We start from the raw sequence: 18,126 nt of genomic DNA, 5'->3' as shown, positions 1-18,126 counted from the left end.
AAGAGAAACAGAAAATTCTGTATTTTGCTATAAATCCTCTCTATGCTGGTTTGAACTCAACTGCAGTGTAAAAGCAAAGCACACAAAGGAAAAAAAACCAAACACACCAAAAAACCCCAAACACAAAACCCCTTTCTTCTCCCTTGATGAGATGACCTTTTATCAAGAGTGTAAACAAAATTTAACAGGTTAAAAACAAACAAACACAAAACCCACAACAGAAAAAACACAGAAAAATAAAATCCTTTGTCACCAAGTATGATTTAGACAGGTAACTGTAAGATTCAGCAACAGCAATAAAAACCGGTAAGTAATTTTCTTATTAAACGACCACTTTTTCTTAATAGTCTGTATGTGCAGACATTAAGAATAAAGCTGATTTGTGAGCAAAAAGTGCCAGACATCTAGAAACCAGATTTATAGATGCGAAAGTTCTTGCATAAACAGGAGCCAACCCGTTCAATAATCTTCACACAAATTAAACCCTAATGAACTCAGAAGGGCTCTTCACAGCTTTTCTATGCCTGTGAAAGAGAAATTATACACCAGCACTTAGCCTTGACCCACTCTGTGATCAAGACACAGAGCTAGGACTTGGGAGGTCAAGGTTGTTCCCAATTCAGCCAGGGACCACCTGTGCAACCCTGGGCAAATCTCTTAATCTTAAAACTAAGAACTAAAACTCGGAGAGAAGAAACGTGTAGCCCTAATCTGCCTTTTGCCATACCAATCAGACTGTAATGAGTAGAGAAAACCTTCATGTCACACCTGTAAAACGTGAGTCTATAACCTCACACGGTCCCTCTCAGGACCACTGTAACAACTACCCATGCCCCAGACCTCCAGTATTAAACTGTCTAAAAATTGATTCCAAGTGTTTATAGTTTTGAGCATGACTTTCCAAGAAAATCAGTACTATTTACTCACACCAACGGACAACTAAACCATAGTAACTTGGCAAATTTGGATACACTGACATATTTGCAACTCTCATGTCAACATTTCATGTAATATCTCAACAAGTGTTATTTTACAACTATTTCTACTACTTTAAATCCAAATAGCTTTTTGCTTGTGGTTTATGTTCCACTCCACATATGTAAAGCTAACACAAAAGGCTGTGAAATACCATGGGCATTCAGAAAAGTTATATAAAACCCGAAGTCCTGCAGAAAAAAAAAGTAACTGATTATTTATAATTGAAGGATGTCTTTAGATGTTTGCCTTAATATAAAGTATATGCTAGCCGTTTATTTCTAGCTAGGGATATCAAAGCATGTATTTTATACAAATAGCAAGAAGTACAAGGACCTACACACACTAGGTAGACCTATATGTATCTTAAAATAGTTCTTCATACTTTTTTTTTTTATTTCAGTTTCCTTACTTAAACATGCCAAACACTCAGTAACACGTTCCTTAGTTTTCCTATGCTGCCTCCAAGTTTTACAAAGTCTGACAAATACTGTGTATCACCATGCTGCTCCATTTACCCTGCCTCGAGAAAACCATCATTCCCCTGAACTTAAGTTTCCTCCCGAAAACAGAAATGGGTAGGTATCATCCTGACCGACACCATCTGCAAGTCAGATTTACATAACGCTGAGCTCTCATCCAGAAAGCCTTGACACGGCCTGACAAAACCCCTTAAGCCCTAAATCCTTTCCCCTCCCTGCCCGCTTAAGCGGGATGTTTTCAGCTTCGTTATGCTTCAATGACACTGGGCTTCTTCACTGGGGGGGGGGGGGGGGGGGGGGAGAGGAGGGGAAGGGGGGGAATAAATACACCCATAAGGTGGTCAAGGAGCTATTTGATACATCAGTAAGGCGGACTAACAACAGAACCATAGAGAGGGAAACTTCTCTGGAAGACATGAGGGGCAGAGACCCCACAAGGGCTGTCCGGAGCTCTCGGAGGTCCCTGCTCCTCACCACCTCCCTGAGGGTCCTGTCCCCAAACGAAGCACCCCGGACCCCCCGCCTGGGCCTCCTCTCCCCCGTCCCCGTCTCTCGTTTCTCCAGAGGCGACCCCGGGCCAGGACCCCACCGCCATGAAGAGCCTGAGGGCGGGTTCCCGCCGTCCTCGCCCGCGGCCCCGGGAGGGCGCCTGAGGCGGGGGGACAACAGGTAAACCCGCCGCCGGCGGGAGCACCTGAATAGGGGTCTCACTCGCCCGCCTGAAAAAAAGCCCGAGGCGGGCGAAGGGAAAGGAAACCCCGCCAGGGCGCTGGGCAGGAGGGGGGTGTGAGGGGTCCTCCCCGCCCGCCCGGCCGGCAGCTCCCGGCGCCCGCGACCCTCCCCGTCCACTCACACACACACAGCTCCACCACGTAAGCGTAGTAGGACCAGGCCACGACCAGGGCGATGAAGGCCACGGGCACCCAGGCCAACACCTTCTGGCAACACTTGAGGACGTGGGACGGCGCCATCTTCCCTGCCGGGCCACCGCAGGAGGCATCAGCGCCGACGCTGCAACGGGCGGGCGGCGGCGGCGGCTGCAGCTACAGCCGCCGCTGCGGAGCCGGCCCCGGGCGGGCGGGCAGGCCCTGGGCGGGCCGCAGTGGGCGGGAGAGGGGCGGCCCCGGCGTCCGCCACCGCCTCCTTCCCGCGGGCGCCTCAGCCACCCGCCGCCGCCTCCTCCCGCCGCCGGCCGCCCCTCGCTCTCCGCCGGGAGGGAGGCGAGCGGGTCCCCTCTCACAGGAGGGGTCGGTCGTGGGGTTTGCACTGACGGGGCTGTTTCTGGGTGGGATCCTCCTCCAGCCATAAAAACTCGTCCTAAACCTCAGCGTTGTTCTTTTGCGGTCCTGACCGGGCGGGCGGGTCGGTTTGGGCACAACGGCGCCGGGATGGGTCTAGGCAGCCATACCCGGAGACCTGCCGGGCTGCTGCCGCCTCCTGCTCGCCAAGTCCATGCCCTTACAGGGTTCAAACAGCTTGTTGGATGTTGCAAGCAGTATTTATTTATAAATAACATACTGTGCTGTTTTCTGAACTTCAGGTAATGCCTGACAACTGCGGGCAGCACCTTCCGGAGAGGCATCGCCACGGGCGCTGCTTTGCGGGGCTGATCCTCTTGAACGTGGACGTTTGTCATGTGTGAAATTTTTAGCATAGCATTACTGTCGGTAGGGTCCCGGGGTTGGAAGGGCCCCGGGGCATGACAAAATCCCCATTTCTCTTCAAAACCAGAAGGTGCTTGTGCTGGCGGCGCGTCCCTCGGCCTGGGGCGGCCCCGGCGGCTCTCGCGGCGCTCCGGCGCCACCTGGCGGCGGCGGGAGGGGCCGGCGGGGCCGCCCCCCTGAGGCGGGACGTGCGCGGCGGGGCCGGGGGCTGCGGTGGCGGGCAGGCCCCTGCGGCCCCGGGAGCCGCCGGGAAGGAGAACCCACAGGGCGAGGGGTCAGGCTTTAAGAGCCCAGAAACGCGGCACGGGGAGAGGAGGCCCCGGAAGGAGAAGGCTTTGGAGAAGAGAAGGCTGAGGGGAGACCTCATCACTCTCTAACCTACCTGAAAGGACATTGCAGAGAGGTTGGTGCTGGTCTCTTCTCACAGGTGATTAGTGACAGAACAAGAGGGAATGGCTTTAAACTGCAACAGGGGAGGTTTAGACTGGACATTAGGAAAATATTTTTCACAGAAAGAATGGTCAGACAGTGGAATAGGCTGCCCAGGGAGGTGGTGGAGTCACCATCCCTGGATGTGCTTAAGGGTCGTTTAGATGAGATGCTGGGGGATATGGTGTAGGGGAGAACTTTGTAGAGTAGGGCTGATGGTTGGACTCGATGATCCCAAGGGCCTTTTCCAACCTGAATGATTCTGTGATTCTGTGAAAAAACAGCAAGGGGGGATGGCGGGTGTGGGCAGAACCTGGATTCTGGGCCCGCATAGTCCTTTTGAGTGTGAAGAGACTTAAGTGGTTGGCAACAGCGATGGGCTTGCCTTGGCAGAAAGCAGGGGCAATCATTGTGGCCTTACCTGCTGATGAGAAGAGGGATAAAAGACTAAAACGAGTGATCTGGAATTCAGAAGTCTGTGAGCCTCTAACACCTAATAGGGAGGGGACGCCCTGGACAGATGCCCAAGTGGCAGCAGCCTCTCTGTGTGGAAATGTGCGTGTGTGTGTTCATCTGGGCATCAGAGTAGAGGAAGGAAGCGGGGACCTCTGATCTTGCCATATACAGAATAGCTGTGGAGCAGGGAGATGTGCCCAGGGACTACAGGAAGATGGAGCTCAGATTGGGATCAACTTTTAAGTGTATGGGCATGCTAGAACATGGGAGCTGGATCAGGGCAGTGAGGAAGGGGGTTTGCAAAATTGTGTGCAGTATTGCAAGGGCTGTTAAGGAAAGGGATTACAGGAGAGGGAGAGAGCTGGTGAAACAGCTTGGTCTGGCCTGTTGCTAACAGAGAACTGGAAGGCATGGGAGGAGTGACTGGTTACATGGACAGCATCTTGGTTATGGGGCCTAGTCACTCTAGAGAAATACTAACAAGGATAGAGGAGTTTGGATTTAACATGAACTAGGAAAATCTTGGGCTGATGTGCTGGTTAGAACATCAGGGATATTGTTAAAGTATTACAACTCCTCTAATCTTCATTCTGTTTGTTAAAGGTGTAAAAACATGCAACAGCTGCTGGCATGTGCTTTCCCTCAAGTTCTCAAGGGAGTTTTAACATTTAGCCTTCAGACAGTGGGAACTTGTGTCCAAGTAATGAGTATTTGTTAATAGTCCTTTTAGAAGTAACTGATTTTACTTTCAAAGGGGTGTAAATGAGCAAAAATGAAACGGATTTGTTTTTTGTATTGGAGCACAATATGGGGCAGGTGCAGAAGTTGCATGGAGTCTGCATGGTACTTTTGCAACCAAAGGAATACCAGAGGGATGCAGTTATATCAGGCTATATATGCTGCAGGTTAGTTTGGGACACTGAGGATATCCAAACAAAGCCTGGTATTAATCCTGTAATATATGGAATGAAATAGGAAATGTCAGGAATATAGAATGAAATACGGAATGTCAGAAGTTAATTATTCTGGAACACATTCAGAGTGTGCCTCTTCTGTACTGCCTGCCTGACAAAGCTTGCCTGGCATGCTGGCTGCCTGGCAAACATCATGGAAACAATACAGAAGGTATGGGCACATCTGACATTTAACAATCCTAAATTAACTTGATATTGAAATGCTCTCAACTAAGGAAGAAGGGGGTGGAGAGATGAATTTTGAATCCCATACAAAGTAATCCAGAAACAAACTTGGGATGGTTATCTGTGCAGTGACAAAAACCATCTGGGATAGCCAAAAAGTGGCATGTGGCAAAACAGACTGCTGATATAACAGGAAATACCTCTGAGGTGTTGAGTTGAACAGTATCTCTGGCTATTTACTGTACCAAGCACAACTGCTGGCAACTGAAACAGTGAACCAGTGGTTAGATGCTTTTTGTAAGGGGTTAATTCCTTTCTCATGGGCAATACAGCAGAGTCAGGAGTGCACCAGAGGAGTGGTGCCAAATTTTGTCTTGGGAACAGGATGGATCTTCAACGACAGGACGGTGGCTTGGGGACGGACGTATTGAAGGAGGAGCATGAACAGTGGGATGTAAACCTTGCATTGGCCTACTGAAAGTCTCGAGTACAGAACTGCAGGAACCTGATTTACAAGGAGAACATGTGCATATAGTAAGACTTTACGTCTAACCAGCTGCTGTTGGAAGTGAACAACTTCATGGCATGTATGGTTTGCACCACCTGCTGAACCCTGTGGAGCACAATGGGTATCACCATGTGACCCTGGGAAGGAGACAGAATGGGAACTCCAGTGATATTTGGTAATCATTTGTGTTGTATGTGTGTTTCCTCACTGCTAGTGGTAGTGTGGGAGGGTAACACCAGCAGAATGTTTATTTGGGAGGAGTTGGGTGGAGAAAGGATGGTACAAGGGCAGTGAAAAACTGGGTCCAGGAACAGAGAAAATGGGGAAAGGTAAAATCAGTGGACAATCTTCTGACAGGTGGAAATCTTCTGACAAGTGGAAATCTTCTGACAGGATGCCTCCACGCTGCAGGGATGCTGACCTGCAGACCCAAACCCACCCAGACATGGGGGGAGCCCCCTTGGACAGCCCTGCTGGACTCCCCATTGGCACTGCCCAAACAACTGGGTGAAGAGGGGAGGCTTGCACCCTGGGTGTAATCTGCAAGTTTTAAGAATTATAATTAGTTTTAGAGTTGTGTATGTTTGTAACTATTTAATTGCTCTTAGTTTCTTAGTAGTGTATTCAGTAAATAAACATTGTACTCTCAAGCCTGCAATCTAAAGGGAAGGAAGCTGGACCTGGGAAGTAAAGCTACAAACAGCTTTTACCAAGCTTGTACTGTGTGTGGCTGGCTGTTACTGTGCACTGACCCTCCTCCCATCCCCGCTCCCACCAACTTTCATAACAAAATCCCCTGACCCTTCACAATAAGCACAATTCCTAACCTGAAGCCTAAGAAGCACAGCCATGAATAAAAATAGGCTTAACTAGCAAACAATTCACCGTGCTAGGGAAGATGTGAGGTCCAACATGTCTCTCCCTGCCCCAGTCTTCCTTGCTGAGGCTGGCTCCAGCTTCACCTGTGGGAGCATTAGTGGGGCCACATGTGTGTTGACACGACCCCCTTTTAGCACATGTCAGTACTGAGCTGCAGGAACAGCCACTGTGTGTGGTTTGGAAAGAGTCTGACGCCAGCCAAGCTGGAAGCCGTGCCATGGCCAGTATTTCTGTTCTGGGTCAGACAGATGCCTTGGGTAGGACAGAAAGCCAGTGACACCTGCATAAACCTAGGACAGGACGGATGGTTTTTGACCAGCTATTGTCCAGTAAAATTTCGGTGCAGTGTTTCCATACTGACAGGAACTGATTAAACATGGACAGCATCAAGGTTGTGAGGTGGTAGAAGGGAACTATTCATCCCCAGAGAGTCCCCCCACTGAGGAGTTACACTGCATGAGGAGCCCTTTGGCACAGCTGGCAGGAACTACCATCTTCCACTTCTCAAAGCCATCCAGGACGTGTCTACAAGGACCACTTGAGAAGAAAGCAGCTTCTTGAATAGAAGCCAAGCAGGATGAAAGGAAGCTCTGCTAGAGATCACCAAGTGCCTGTTTAGCTTCACATGGCTGCACTGCAGCTCATGCAAAGTCCAGTGCCTCAGGTGTGCGGAGGGACAAGTGATGATACTTGGAGCAGACTCTGGGAAGCCCAACAGCAACTGAGAATGCTATGTTGAGGGAATGGCTGCTCACCTCACTCACATCTGATCCCATAAGTGTCAAATAGCAAAAAAAAAGTGTCCCTTGTCCATTTTCACATTTCACACCTCCATTACTGGCTGCCCACCTGCTTTAGCCACAGAAGGAGCTGCATGAGAGAGGTGAAACATTTCCCCTTGCAGCCTCAGCACCAGTTAGGGTCTATTTGCACAGTCTTCCAGATGTTTGTTGGTCTATTTGCAACATATAGTTTGTGCAGGTTTGCAGGAACAGGTGGCAAAATTTACTGCACTGTGAATTACTGTATCATCCCCTTCAACTTTTTTTAAAATCAAAAATACAGCTACCAACATTTGCTGTGCTTTTGGAAAGGTGTCTTAGAGCAAAACACTGCAAACACTCCAGTTTTTCAGAATTTCTGTTTGTACTATTTAGACCTCATCATCTACAACAATTTACTCTCCATTTTGCATCTGTATTTTTTTTCCTCTCAGAGTAGCTCATCTTAAATCCTGGGAAAATGAAATCCCCAGGCAGAAGCATCCCAACAGCCTCTTAGATGGAGACTGATGCAAAATGATAACTTGTCTCATTAGGAATCTTATTATTTGCTCCTGGTAATATCAGACAAATCAATTTTTGGAGGCTTCATGTTTTTGATATACACATAAAACCAACTGAGATTGTGTAAGTATTTGCTCTTCACATTCCAGTTCAGCTCATGTAATCTTGTACACACCAACTGTGAGTGATTAGTTGCCCTTGTTTGTGTTAGGTCAAATTTCTAAAGCATGAAGATGTGCTTTTGCTCAAACAGCATCTTGAAAAATTTAATTTCAGCCATATTGATTTATTCCTTGCTTTCCTAGTGTCATTTTGTTCGTGATATTCCTGTCCCCTAAATTATCATTTCTTCCAATAGCATTTAAAAGAGCTTTGTTTCTTTTAACTTTAGGACCTATCATTTAATTAGTCTCCTTTTCTTTTGAAATCACTTTTTCTAAAGATTAGTGGCAAAGCATCACATTTTGATATCTTTTCAACATTGAATGTAATTCTCTGTCCTGTGACTCAGCTACTGTTGCTCTAGGAGTTACCTTCTGTGCATTATTTAAGAGATGCACACAATGTTTTTAGTAATGTTCACTTATTCTAATAGTATCAATTTCAAAGTAGATTAAAACACAGTAAGATGCCACATAATTTGAAAAAATCTGTATCCTGAAAAAATTTTAATTTTTAATTTTAAAACACCTTATTGGCAAGTCTTAAAAACCATTGGGTTTTTGGGGGGTCATTTAGAGCTACCAGTTGCTCCATGGGGTAGTATTAAAACTGACAAATTTTCCCTAAAGCAGCAGACCTGAGGCATACAGTTGCAGTACAACAACCCTGTAGCCTTGCTCCAGGAAACTGCTCATTGGATGGGTCTGATTCCAGAGTCTACTTCTTCTCGGTCCAAATTCATAGAAATTTTAAAACAGCTCCTAAGAGTTTTCATCCTTCACATGCAATAGCACATCAGTTTAACAAAAAATGCAAGTACTTGCATTCAGGGGCCATTAAAGACGATGAACGGCGGCTTTCACAAAGTACAAGTTTAATCCAGTGAAGCTCATCTGCTGTGCACCCTTTGCAGTTCACGGGGAAAGGCCAGGTCCTCCAGAGGGTGTTTCAGAGCAGCTAGCTGGTGTCTGAAAGCACATGACAAAAACCCCCACACATTTCTCTGCATTAACCACAGAGCATCCCTCCTCCCAGCTTTTCAAATCTGTGTGTCTGAAATGGGGCCAACATAAACCCCATGTTTTGCAGGGTGCAGCATCCGTGCTCCCACAGCCTGTTGCCTGCTGTGTTACTTCCACCACTCGCTGAGCGTGGAAAGGCTGGCCTGGCTGCTTTTAGCCAGGGCAGAAGAGGAAAGGACAAGCTTCACATCGGGTATGCGGGCGTGGAAAAGCATGGCTTTTGCTTTTCAGGGCACAAGGCATTCTTTCTAAAACCATGCGAGTGGGTGCACTGTTAAGCAGCTTCCCTGGGGAGGCCGGTGTGCCGGAGCAGCAGCATGGCTGCTGAGGACAGGGAGCTGAGCTCTGCGCTAGGGCACTCCGGTTAATGAACTGAGAACGTTATTAACTAAGCCAATACCAGCCTAATGGGAAATCTATCTCCAGGTATGTTGCATAATTTTTATATTATTGAACCAACTAGGAATTGCTTAATCAACAAAGCTAGCAGGAAACCTTCAAATAGCAGGAGAGTGAAGGGACGTGCACTTGTTTGCCAATTAATTTTGTTCATGCTCAAGCCTGTCAGGTTTCCTGTCCTGAACAGGGCTTTTCACTTCTTGGGCGACATCTTCAGTTTCTCTCTGAGTTTGTGTGGTCAGCTGGGGGTAACAGTGTGTCTACATCCACCGCTTTCATCTTCATGCTTCCCTTGTGACCAGCTGCATTACAGGAGCTGTTGCTCGGTCAGCTTGGATCTCACTAATAATGACCACAACATCATTTGGACATGCATTTTCTGTTCATGACTTAAGTTTTTTTCTGCATTGGAGTAGTTTTCTGACCCAGCTGTGACTGTTTTATAGGAAAGATTAAATCTGAAGGCATGAGACATTCTTGGGCTCTCCCATGAGAACTCTTGCATGAGAAGAAAACTGCGTTTTTAAACTCCTGTGTACATTTATTGATCCATTTCTACGCTTAAGTGTCCTGGTTTCAGCTGGGACAGAACTCATTTTCTTCCTAGTAGCTGGTACAGTGTGAAAATAATGTTGGTAACACAGATGTTTTACTTGCTGCTAAGTAGCGCTTATCCTAAGCCAAGGACTTTTCAGTTTCCCATGTTCTGCCAGCAAGCAGGTGCACAAGAAGCTGGGAGGGAGCTGGGAGGATAGCTGACCTGAACTACCAAAGCGATATCCCAACCATATTCCATACCACAAAATGTCATGCCCAGTATATAAACTGGGGGGAGTTGGCAGGGCAGCAGATCACTGCTGAGGTATTGGTCAGCAGGTGGTGAGCAACTGCACTGTGAATCATTTGTCTTTTCTTGGGTTTTCTTTCTCTTTTTTTTATTATATTCCTTTTCATTACAATTATTATTTTGTTATTGTTATTATTATACTATATTTTATTTTATTTATTAAACTTCTTATCTCAACCCACAAGTTTTACTTTTTTTCCCAATTCTCCTCCCCATCCCACTGGGAGAGGGGAGGAGTGAGCAGGTAGCTGCGTGGTGCTTAGTCGCTGGCTGGGGTTAAACCCTGACATTAAATCAAAGTATGATTAATATGCCTGAATTTTAAAATACTTCCTCTAAATACCTGGGTTTTTTCCTACTCCAGTCCTTTATTGGGCAGCGATCCTTTTCTGTTATACTTACTGGATGTGTGAAGTGCCATGAAACCACAATTTATGGCCTGGCTTCTTTATTTTATTGTCTCATCTCTGCTTTCTAGATAACTCAAGTGTAATCTGTGAACTCTTCAGAGTCAAGACATGGTCTGATATCTACACCCAAAATTCCACAAGCTCTGAGACACCCTGGAGTCCACAGACAAAACATTTTTAATTCCTAAAATTACATAAACCTTACATATTCTCCACCGAAAGCTTGAAATTAGGAATGAACATACCGTTCACTTTTTTAATAATATCTGGTTCAACAGACAAGCCAGCACATCCTGATGATACCCAAGTTCAGATCGGACGCTGCCACATTTCCAGGCACAATCAGTGGCAACCTGTCTGAACCCTGAAAGGAGACAATACACTGGAGGAGATGGAGTAAATCAGAGAGTTGCTTTTGATGCAGCCATATAACATCGTGATAAACCTTTTATTTTTCAGTTCTTATACACAGAATATGTACTCCTCATTGTTGCATATTTTGTTAAAACTTACCAACTTGGTTTGACTCGAGAGGGAGTTTTGCTTTTAGAAAGAGGCTTGCATAAATTGAGACACCAAAATTAATTTCTAGAAAGAATCAATGAGTTTCTCTTAGTTCTAGTATGTCACCCTGCATTCTTGCCTTTGGTTCTTTTAGAAATGAAGAGTAAATGTTCTTAAACAGAGAAATGTAAAAAGTATTGTTATGGGGATACAACTAAAATTCTGTAAATGAGTTGTATGCTGTAATGACTTGTACTCACCCTTGCGTATCTTTTTGAAATATTAAATCAATTTGAGACTTCTGCAATTTGTAATGTATTCACCTTTATTCCACATAACATTCAGATGCAATGTTGGAGATTTTTTAAAAAATTAATTTTATTTAGTTTTTCTATATATTTCTGTTCAGAGGAAGAGTTTCTAACATTAAAAAAATAATAACTGGTAAGTTTAACTGATAGATTGGCAGCTAGCATGAACTTTTAACTAAATGGTGATGAGTAATGCTAGTAGACAGGTTGCAAATATCATACAGTTACTAAAAGGAACTAAAACATCTAATGCTAAAACTATGATGGATTCCTTAAAAGACAAGGCCCATGTAAACAGTTACATAAACAGCTCTTTCAATCTAAGATACTAAATATGAGAAATTATTTTAAGACTGTTTTGTAAAGCCTTTACTTAAGACAAATAAAAATAGACTACAAATTAAACACAGAGTCTGATCCTTCAAGCCTGACGGCCAAGTCTTCCCTGGCCTTCAAAGGAGTTCCTTCCTGGATGTACTTTCAGGATAACTTCTTCTGAAAATGGTTCATAACTCTTTATTTTAATTCCTAATTAATCATTTAATTTCTTTTTTTACTACAGACACAAAGTTAATTTAAAAATAAGCATATCCGTTTTCCTTTTTCCCCTGAACTTGACACCAGAGCTTTTATTAAAAAGTAAAACTTGAAATCCTGTTTTTAGTAACTTACTGCCGAAAGCAGATACTGCTGATTGCACAAACCCAGATACAAATGAGCAACGAGGAATTAAACTTCTAGATGCATTAAAGCTAAATGAATTGATTTTTCCAAAAGAAAACCAAACAGCTTGTAGGAAGCAAGTAATTAGTAAACAAAAGAAACCACAAAAGCAATAAAAACTATCATAAACCTATTAACATTACACAGAATAAAATGTTAAATAATAATCTCCATTCCAAAGTAAACATGATTTGCCAAAATATTAACAGCAACAAGTAAAAGGCAGACTTGCATTAAAGCCTTTGTTCCAGAGCTGGAACAAAGCACACTTTGGGTGAACACACACTTTTGTGACACAGAAGTGCTTTGCTCGATTGTGTCCTTTTCTTTGGTGATGTGAAGCTGGCTGCGGTGCTGGGATGCCAGTCCCACTGCCCCACCTTTGCTCCTGTGAGCTCTCTCTTAGTCATAGCTCCCATCCCCAGAAGCAGCAAGCGACTTCCAAATGCACAAAGTAAACCGCTATCTAATTTCTTGTTGCCCACAGCGCAGTGCATGAGTTCAGATGGAGGGGGGAGGCCGAGGCATTTACTGCATTGCATTTCATTTGGATTGTTTCCTGGGGGAAAAGAGATCCTTGATGGTCACTGGTGCCTGAACTTCTAGACAGTCTCAGGTCCCCACACAGGGATGCTCTTGTTCTTGTGGGTGACCCTGGGTACGTGTCCACAGATGACAAGAATACAAGCATTTTCTCTTTAACACAATTTAAATTAAAGCTCTGAGTGAAGGCTGTAGAGAGAAGAGCTGCTTTGCTAGCTTCCCACTCTATTTCCCTAGGAGAGACCACTGCGCTGAGGCTCGGGTAGGAGGACTCCTCAGCACAAGCATGCCTGATGGCTACTGACATACCAAATACTTTCTCTGTAATCTCAGTACTCCTTAGGTGGGATCTTTATGGTTTCCTAATGCAGTCTCTCCTGTCTCTCCTCGGAGTGAGGGCTGCTCTGATGTCTATCTATCATGGAAGGTTCTGCTCTTCTCAAGACTCCCCCCACCAAAACCCAAAGAAATTACAACAAAACATCTCTTGTTGAGCTTATATACAACTTTGAGAATAACACAGCTAGTGTCATGCTTAAAAGGGATGGATACTTCCTCACAGAGTGGTGAGATTTCTTGTTTGTTTTTCTTGAGACATTTCCCTATTCCATCTTTTGAGTCTGTTATCACAAACCTGTCTTGAAAGGTTAAGCTTTCACCCCAGCAAAGACAAGTCAGATATCTTAGAGGGGGAAAGAGGAAGAACCTTGAAAGCTTTACAGGATAAGTCTCTCCTATGTATAGTGGCCAACCAGGAAGAATCTTCTGGACCTGAGACTACTGGCTTCTAAGGTAGTAAGAAAGAAAAAATGTGTAACGTGCACAGCTGTGAGTACATAGATGCACACTCTGTTATAGCTAAAAAATGTTCATCTACAATTGCTAAATGGGTCTTTTTTAAAATCTATTCCTTGTTTTACTGTTTAAGATCCTATGTCTAACTTTGGATTTTGGAGTAATAAATATTTGTATTTACTTTTTCATTGGACTTATTATTCCCCCAACACTTGCTTATTATAAACTTGAATTCCTGAGATACTGCAGCATTCCCCATCACAACCTTTAGTAAGATAAAGCAACTATTTGTTACACATTCACCTTCTGCAATACAATTAAAGCAAAGTAGTTATGACTCAAATTGTAACTACCACTGTTTATAACAGAATGAGGATTTTTGCTTTGCATTTATAGTATTTGTTGAAGAGGTCTGAGAGACTCAATGCACATTCATAGATCAATGTACAACTTTTAAAGCCTGTATCAACAGTCTTGTATTTCCAGTTTAATATTATCATCATGAAGGTAGACAAACCAGATATTCACACAGGATCTGGTGGAATCATCCATCACGAACTAGCACATGAGCAGTTCACAGTAATGAGGGCATGAACCATATGAATTTTCTTTTTTGATTTAGGATAACTTGATTTGCATGGATTGTGCAAGTGATTCGCCTTTTGGACCTCTGTCCTTGCCAGAGAAACACAACTGCTATGTCAGTGGCTAACTGAGATGATGTCTACTCTTCCAACAGGGTACAATATTGCTGTGATGTTCCTGCCAGTGGCCACTATTAAATCCTGCATATCCTGTATGCTACAGCGCAGGATCAGACTCCACAGAGGAGTAAACAACACTATTCCCTAGAACAAGAGTATTTCCATATGGAGGTCAAAAGTGGTAACAGTTCTGTAAACCAAACTGATCATACTAGAACGATACAAAATTATTGCATTAGAAACTGGGTTAATGAAAGTTTAACTATAGTAACAAAGAGTATTTTTGATTCAGCCATTATGTAAACAGCACAGACAAACTCCCCTAAATAACAACACTTAAAGAAAAAAAAAACAATGGACTGCTTTAAAAAGGACTTTTCCCAGCTTGCTTCCACACTTCTTTGGCTCCTTTAATGCTTTCTCTTTTCACACACTTCCAGTAACCTTGAATGCCTTGCTGTTGCGGTACCTGTTAATAAAGTTAAAGTATGTTTAGCATTTACACAAAAAAGGCTCTTATTCACAGAGTGTGTAAATATAATACGTAATGCAGCACTGCTGCTTCCATAGTTCACATGCATAATAACAAGTTCTTGGTGGCAGCACTCCTCCCAGGAGTATTCAGTTTAAAATATAACTTCTTTCTATTCACTATCTCTACTTGTGTTTCTACAAGTGTTAACAAGATAGTTGTAGCAGTCATCTGGTATTTAAAAACAATGATGTCAGATTGTTACCCTCAAACCTCGATGAATTCGGTTCCTCAGGACTCCAAGAAACTCGCCGTGGCTGAGGCAGTCGTCTCCATCTAGATCAAAAATCTTGAAGATGGTATCCAAAACATTATCCGAGAGATCCTGTCCTGTTGCTACCTTCACTGCTCTCTTGAACTCAGCTAGTAATAGATAATATTACATCGTTGGTGACTGTGAACTTGTAAAGAAAATGGAAAGCACATAAATAGTAGGATTCTGTACAATTTACAATGTCTCATGGGTATCCTAATGAGAATTTGGGACGTGTGAACTGGTAAACTATTAGGAGACCTAAGTTCATGCATTCTTGAGCTTGCTTCATCTTTCATAACACTAGCTTTATTAATTGTATGACAAACTTTTGAAATGCACTACTTCTCAAGCAGCAGCAAAAGGGATGATTTTTGCTAGAAGTAGCTGCATGCTGAAAACTTACGTACTTTTGGCTGACACCTGTGCGTATGGATGATAAGTGTTTGCCTCATTATGGTCTCATAAAAAATACTACCATTTTATCTTGCACCAGTTTCATGCCCATTCATTCTGCAAGAATACTCTTCTTATCAGAGAACAGTATTTTATGATACGCTCCACCTCAATCAACAATCCCCTCAGCAACTCTGTAGAAACACAGACCATCAAATACTCAACACACTGTTTACAGCACATGGATTTATATACCTGTAGTTCTGTTTTTTAATGAAGTAGGCTACCTTCTCTTAAGTTATGATTGAAGAGTTTATGAGGATTTATGGCAGAAAAAGCTGTCATACCTCTCTGGAGATCTACTTTCCTCTTCAGCTTTTGGTTTGCTTTCTTTACACTACCATGTGCATTACAGTAATACCTACTATCCCCACTTTTGGTCTTGTAGTGTAAAGAATTTGGAGTTTTGACTCAAGGAAGATGAGGAAATGTGTGGGGTTGCCATAAAACAGCAGATAGTAACAGTGAAACGATTATTGTTTATTACAGCAAGCACAATCACAACACATGAATTGGATGCATTTCTGAAGTCATCATGGAAGTGTGAATTTCAAGAAGGGACTGGAGGTTACTGAAGTATAGCAGTATTGTAGATTATTACAGCAAGTTGTCGAAGTAAATATAGTTATTACTATATACTACATATTACTGTATAAATATAGTAATAACGTGGTTCTGCTTTCATAAACAAGTGCTGTTTATAAATAGCGCTATAAATATTAATTCTGAAGCTTAATAGAGGAAGGGGCACTCCTGACTTGGTTCTCATCTTTGCCTCTTTGAACAATTCCTGTATAAATGGAGTTGATTAATTTACAGTTGGTTTAAATATAATTAAGTGGAAAATCCTTCTGTAAAAGGATATACCACAATTTGGAAAGGACATGAAATATGGGATGCTTATAATAAAGTCTTAAGTTTGTCTTAAAAAAGATGTTAACTGTTTCAGCTCTTGAAGCTAAATATAAATCCAGAGATGGCACTGCACTTTTTTGAACAGAATATGAAGAAAAGGAGAAAGATCTTCTAAAATGGTGGAGCATAATAATCTTCAAACCAGGAAGGGCCACCTTATCAGAGAGAAAGATAAGCTGCTAACTTAGAAGGAAAAAATAATTAGAATAAAAGGAAGGACTAAAGAACTGTCTTATTTTTAGATAAATACTCATATGTGTGTGAATACACACATGCAAACAGTGAAACAAAGAAATTAAAGGATCAGACATGTATACATGTAACATCTGTGAGTTACCTCAGGAGCTGACTGTTTTCAATCACAGTATGGTTCAGTGCATAAACAGAGTCACAACTGCCTGTTGGTTAGGAATAAATTTTTACAGGGAAACATTACCAGAGTCAACACCAACTGTTGGCCTCATCATCCTCTGGCACTACAAAATGGGATACTTAATAGAGAAGTGAGCTAAACTCTCATATCTTACTTATGACTATTATTTCACCATTAATCATCCTCTTACCTCTCTACTCTTTGTATCCCTTGTGCAAATAAAATCTATCTCCCCCCTGAGAAGAAAGATGTCAAACCAGACAGAGGAGGGGCATGAACTCAGCTGGGAACTGAGCACATGATGGAAGAGAAGCTGAGGGAGCTGGGGAGAACAGAAGCGTAAAGGGGTATCTTGCTGCAGCCTTCAACTGCCTAAAAGGTGATACAGAGAAGAGAGCGCCATGTTTTTCTCAAAGGTGCATAGAGGTAAATGTGTTTTACCTCATTGTAAGTTGCAGCAAGGGTTTGATACAGAAGACAAGTTTTGACGAGCAGAGTGGTTAAGCACTAGAACAGCTGCCCAGAAAGGCTGTGGAAATGAAACTCTTCCTGAAGGCTGGACTAACTAGTGATGAAAGTCACAAGTTGTAACTCCCCCAGTTTTGGCCTTCTTTGGTTCAAACCCCATCCAAATATTTCTCTCAAGAATACTGAATTATCTTCCTGTCTTCCCACATCTGTCTCACCTTTTTCACATGAGCCCATCAAATATTTATTTCAATGAATGTTACTGTGTCATCAAATTTCCTTAGGAACTTTTTATGTTGCTCTTTTCAAATAAGTTATGAGAGCTGTCCTTCAAGTATAACAAGTAAGTAACAACCTCAGGATTATTACAAAAAGCTTTTTTATGTCCATAAAACTTTTGTTGCATTGCTCCTATTTCTGCTATATGGGAAGGAAACAAATTCCCTCCTCAAAATCTTTATTTCAAAAAAAACTTCACTACATTGTTTTTTTTCATAGTCACGATCGCATAACACTACATAAGCAGATGGAGAAGGCAGTATGGAGGAATAAAACACAGCAAGATGTTGGAGACCCTGCCAAAGAAGAGATTTCTATTGTTTAGTTTCCTCAGAAAACTAGTTTCACTATAAGGAAAAAGCACTGTTATCATGAACTGCTACTAAAGCATGCATTGTTTCAATAAATCCTTCCTAATCTAGAATTTAGATTGGACTGAGAGAGGGCCTGTGGAGAAGGACTTGGGGGTACTGGTGGACGAAAAGCTGGACATGACCCTGCAATGTGCGCTCGCAGTCCAGAAGGCCAACTGTATCCTGGGCTGCATCAAGAGCAGTGTGGCCAGCAGGTTGAGAGAGGTGATCGTCCCCCTCTACTCTGCTCTGGTGAGAC

The 18,126-nt window shown here is 43.2% G+C and overlaps 2 protein-coding genes and 1 long non-coding RNA gene across 9 annotated transcripts in view; 1 reads left to right on the top strand and 2 right to left on the bottom strand.

Annotated features, from left to right (window-relative positions):
• ZDHHC20 (zDHHC palmitoyltransferase 20) overlaps positions 1-2,555 on the bottom strand; it is a 48,370-nt gene extending 45,815 nt beyond the window's left edge. For 3 of the 5 annotated variants that reach the window (XR_012622104.1, XM_074816030.1, XM_074816031.1), the window contains exon 1: positions 2,311-2,544. Coding sequence is in view for 4 of the 5 variants with exons in the window: in XM_074816030.1 (XP_074672131.1) it covers positions 2,311-2,457 (147 nt within the window). In the remaining variant the exon portion in view is untranslated. Of the gene's footprint in view, positions 1-2,310 lie in introns of all 5 variants that reach the window. The other 2 variants (XM_074816032.1, XM_074816033.1) reach the window with 1 other exon arrangement.
• An 829-nt stretch (positions 2,556-3,384) lies between these two features.
• LOC141920284 (uncharacterized) lies at positions 3,385-6,181 on the top strand. Of its 2 annotated transcripts, none has more exons than XR_012622284.1 (3): positions 3,385-3,524; positions 5,530-5,828; positions 6,011-6,181. It is a non-coding gene; the product is annotated as an uncharacterized LOC141920284 (long non-coding RNA). The 2 variants fall into 2 exon arrangements; XR_012622283.1 differs by having other exon boundaries at positions 3,385-3,548.
• A 5,288-nt stretch (positions 6,182-11,469) lies between these two features.
• The window catches only part of MICU2 (mitochondrial calcium uptake 2), a 147,210-nt gene continuing 140,553 nt past the window's right edge, over positions 11,470-18,126 (bottom strand). For both annotated transcript variants that reach the window (XM_074816024.1, XM_074816025.1), the window contains 2 exons: positions 14,976-15,133; positions 11,470-14,707 (listed from right to left, as the gene is read on the bottom strand). In XM_074816024.1, coding sequence (XP_074672125.1) covers positions 14,603-14,707; positions 14,976-15,133 — 263 coding nt within the window. In that variant the 3' untranslated portion in view covers positions 11,470-14,602. The remainder of the gene's footprint in view (positions 14,708-14,975; positions 15,134-18,126) is intronic.

The sequence above is a fragment of the Strix aluco genome, chromosome 2, assembly GCF_031877795.1.
Source record: "Strix aluco isolate bStrAlu1 chromosome 2, bStrAlu1.hap1, whole genome shotgun sequence".
Taxonomy (NCBI): Eukaryota; Metazoa; Chordata; class Aves; order Strigiformes; family Strigidae; genus Strix; species Strix aluco.
Note: the sequence above shows the minus strand (reverse complement) of the source record. Positions and strands in the feature narration are given on the sequence as shown.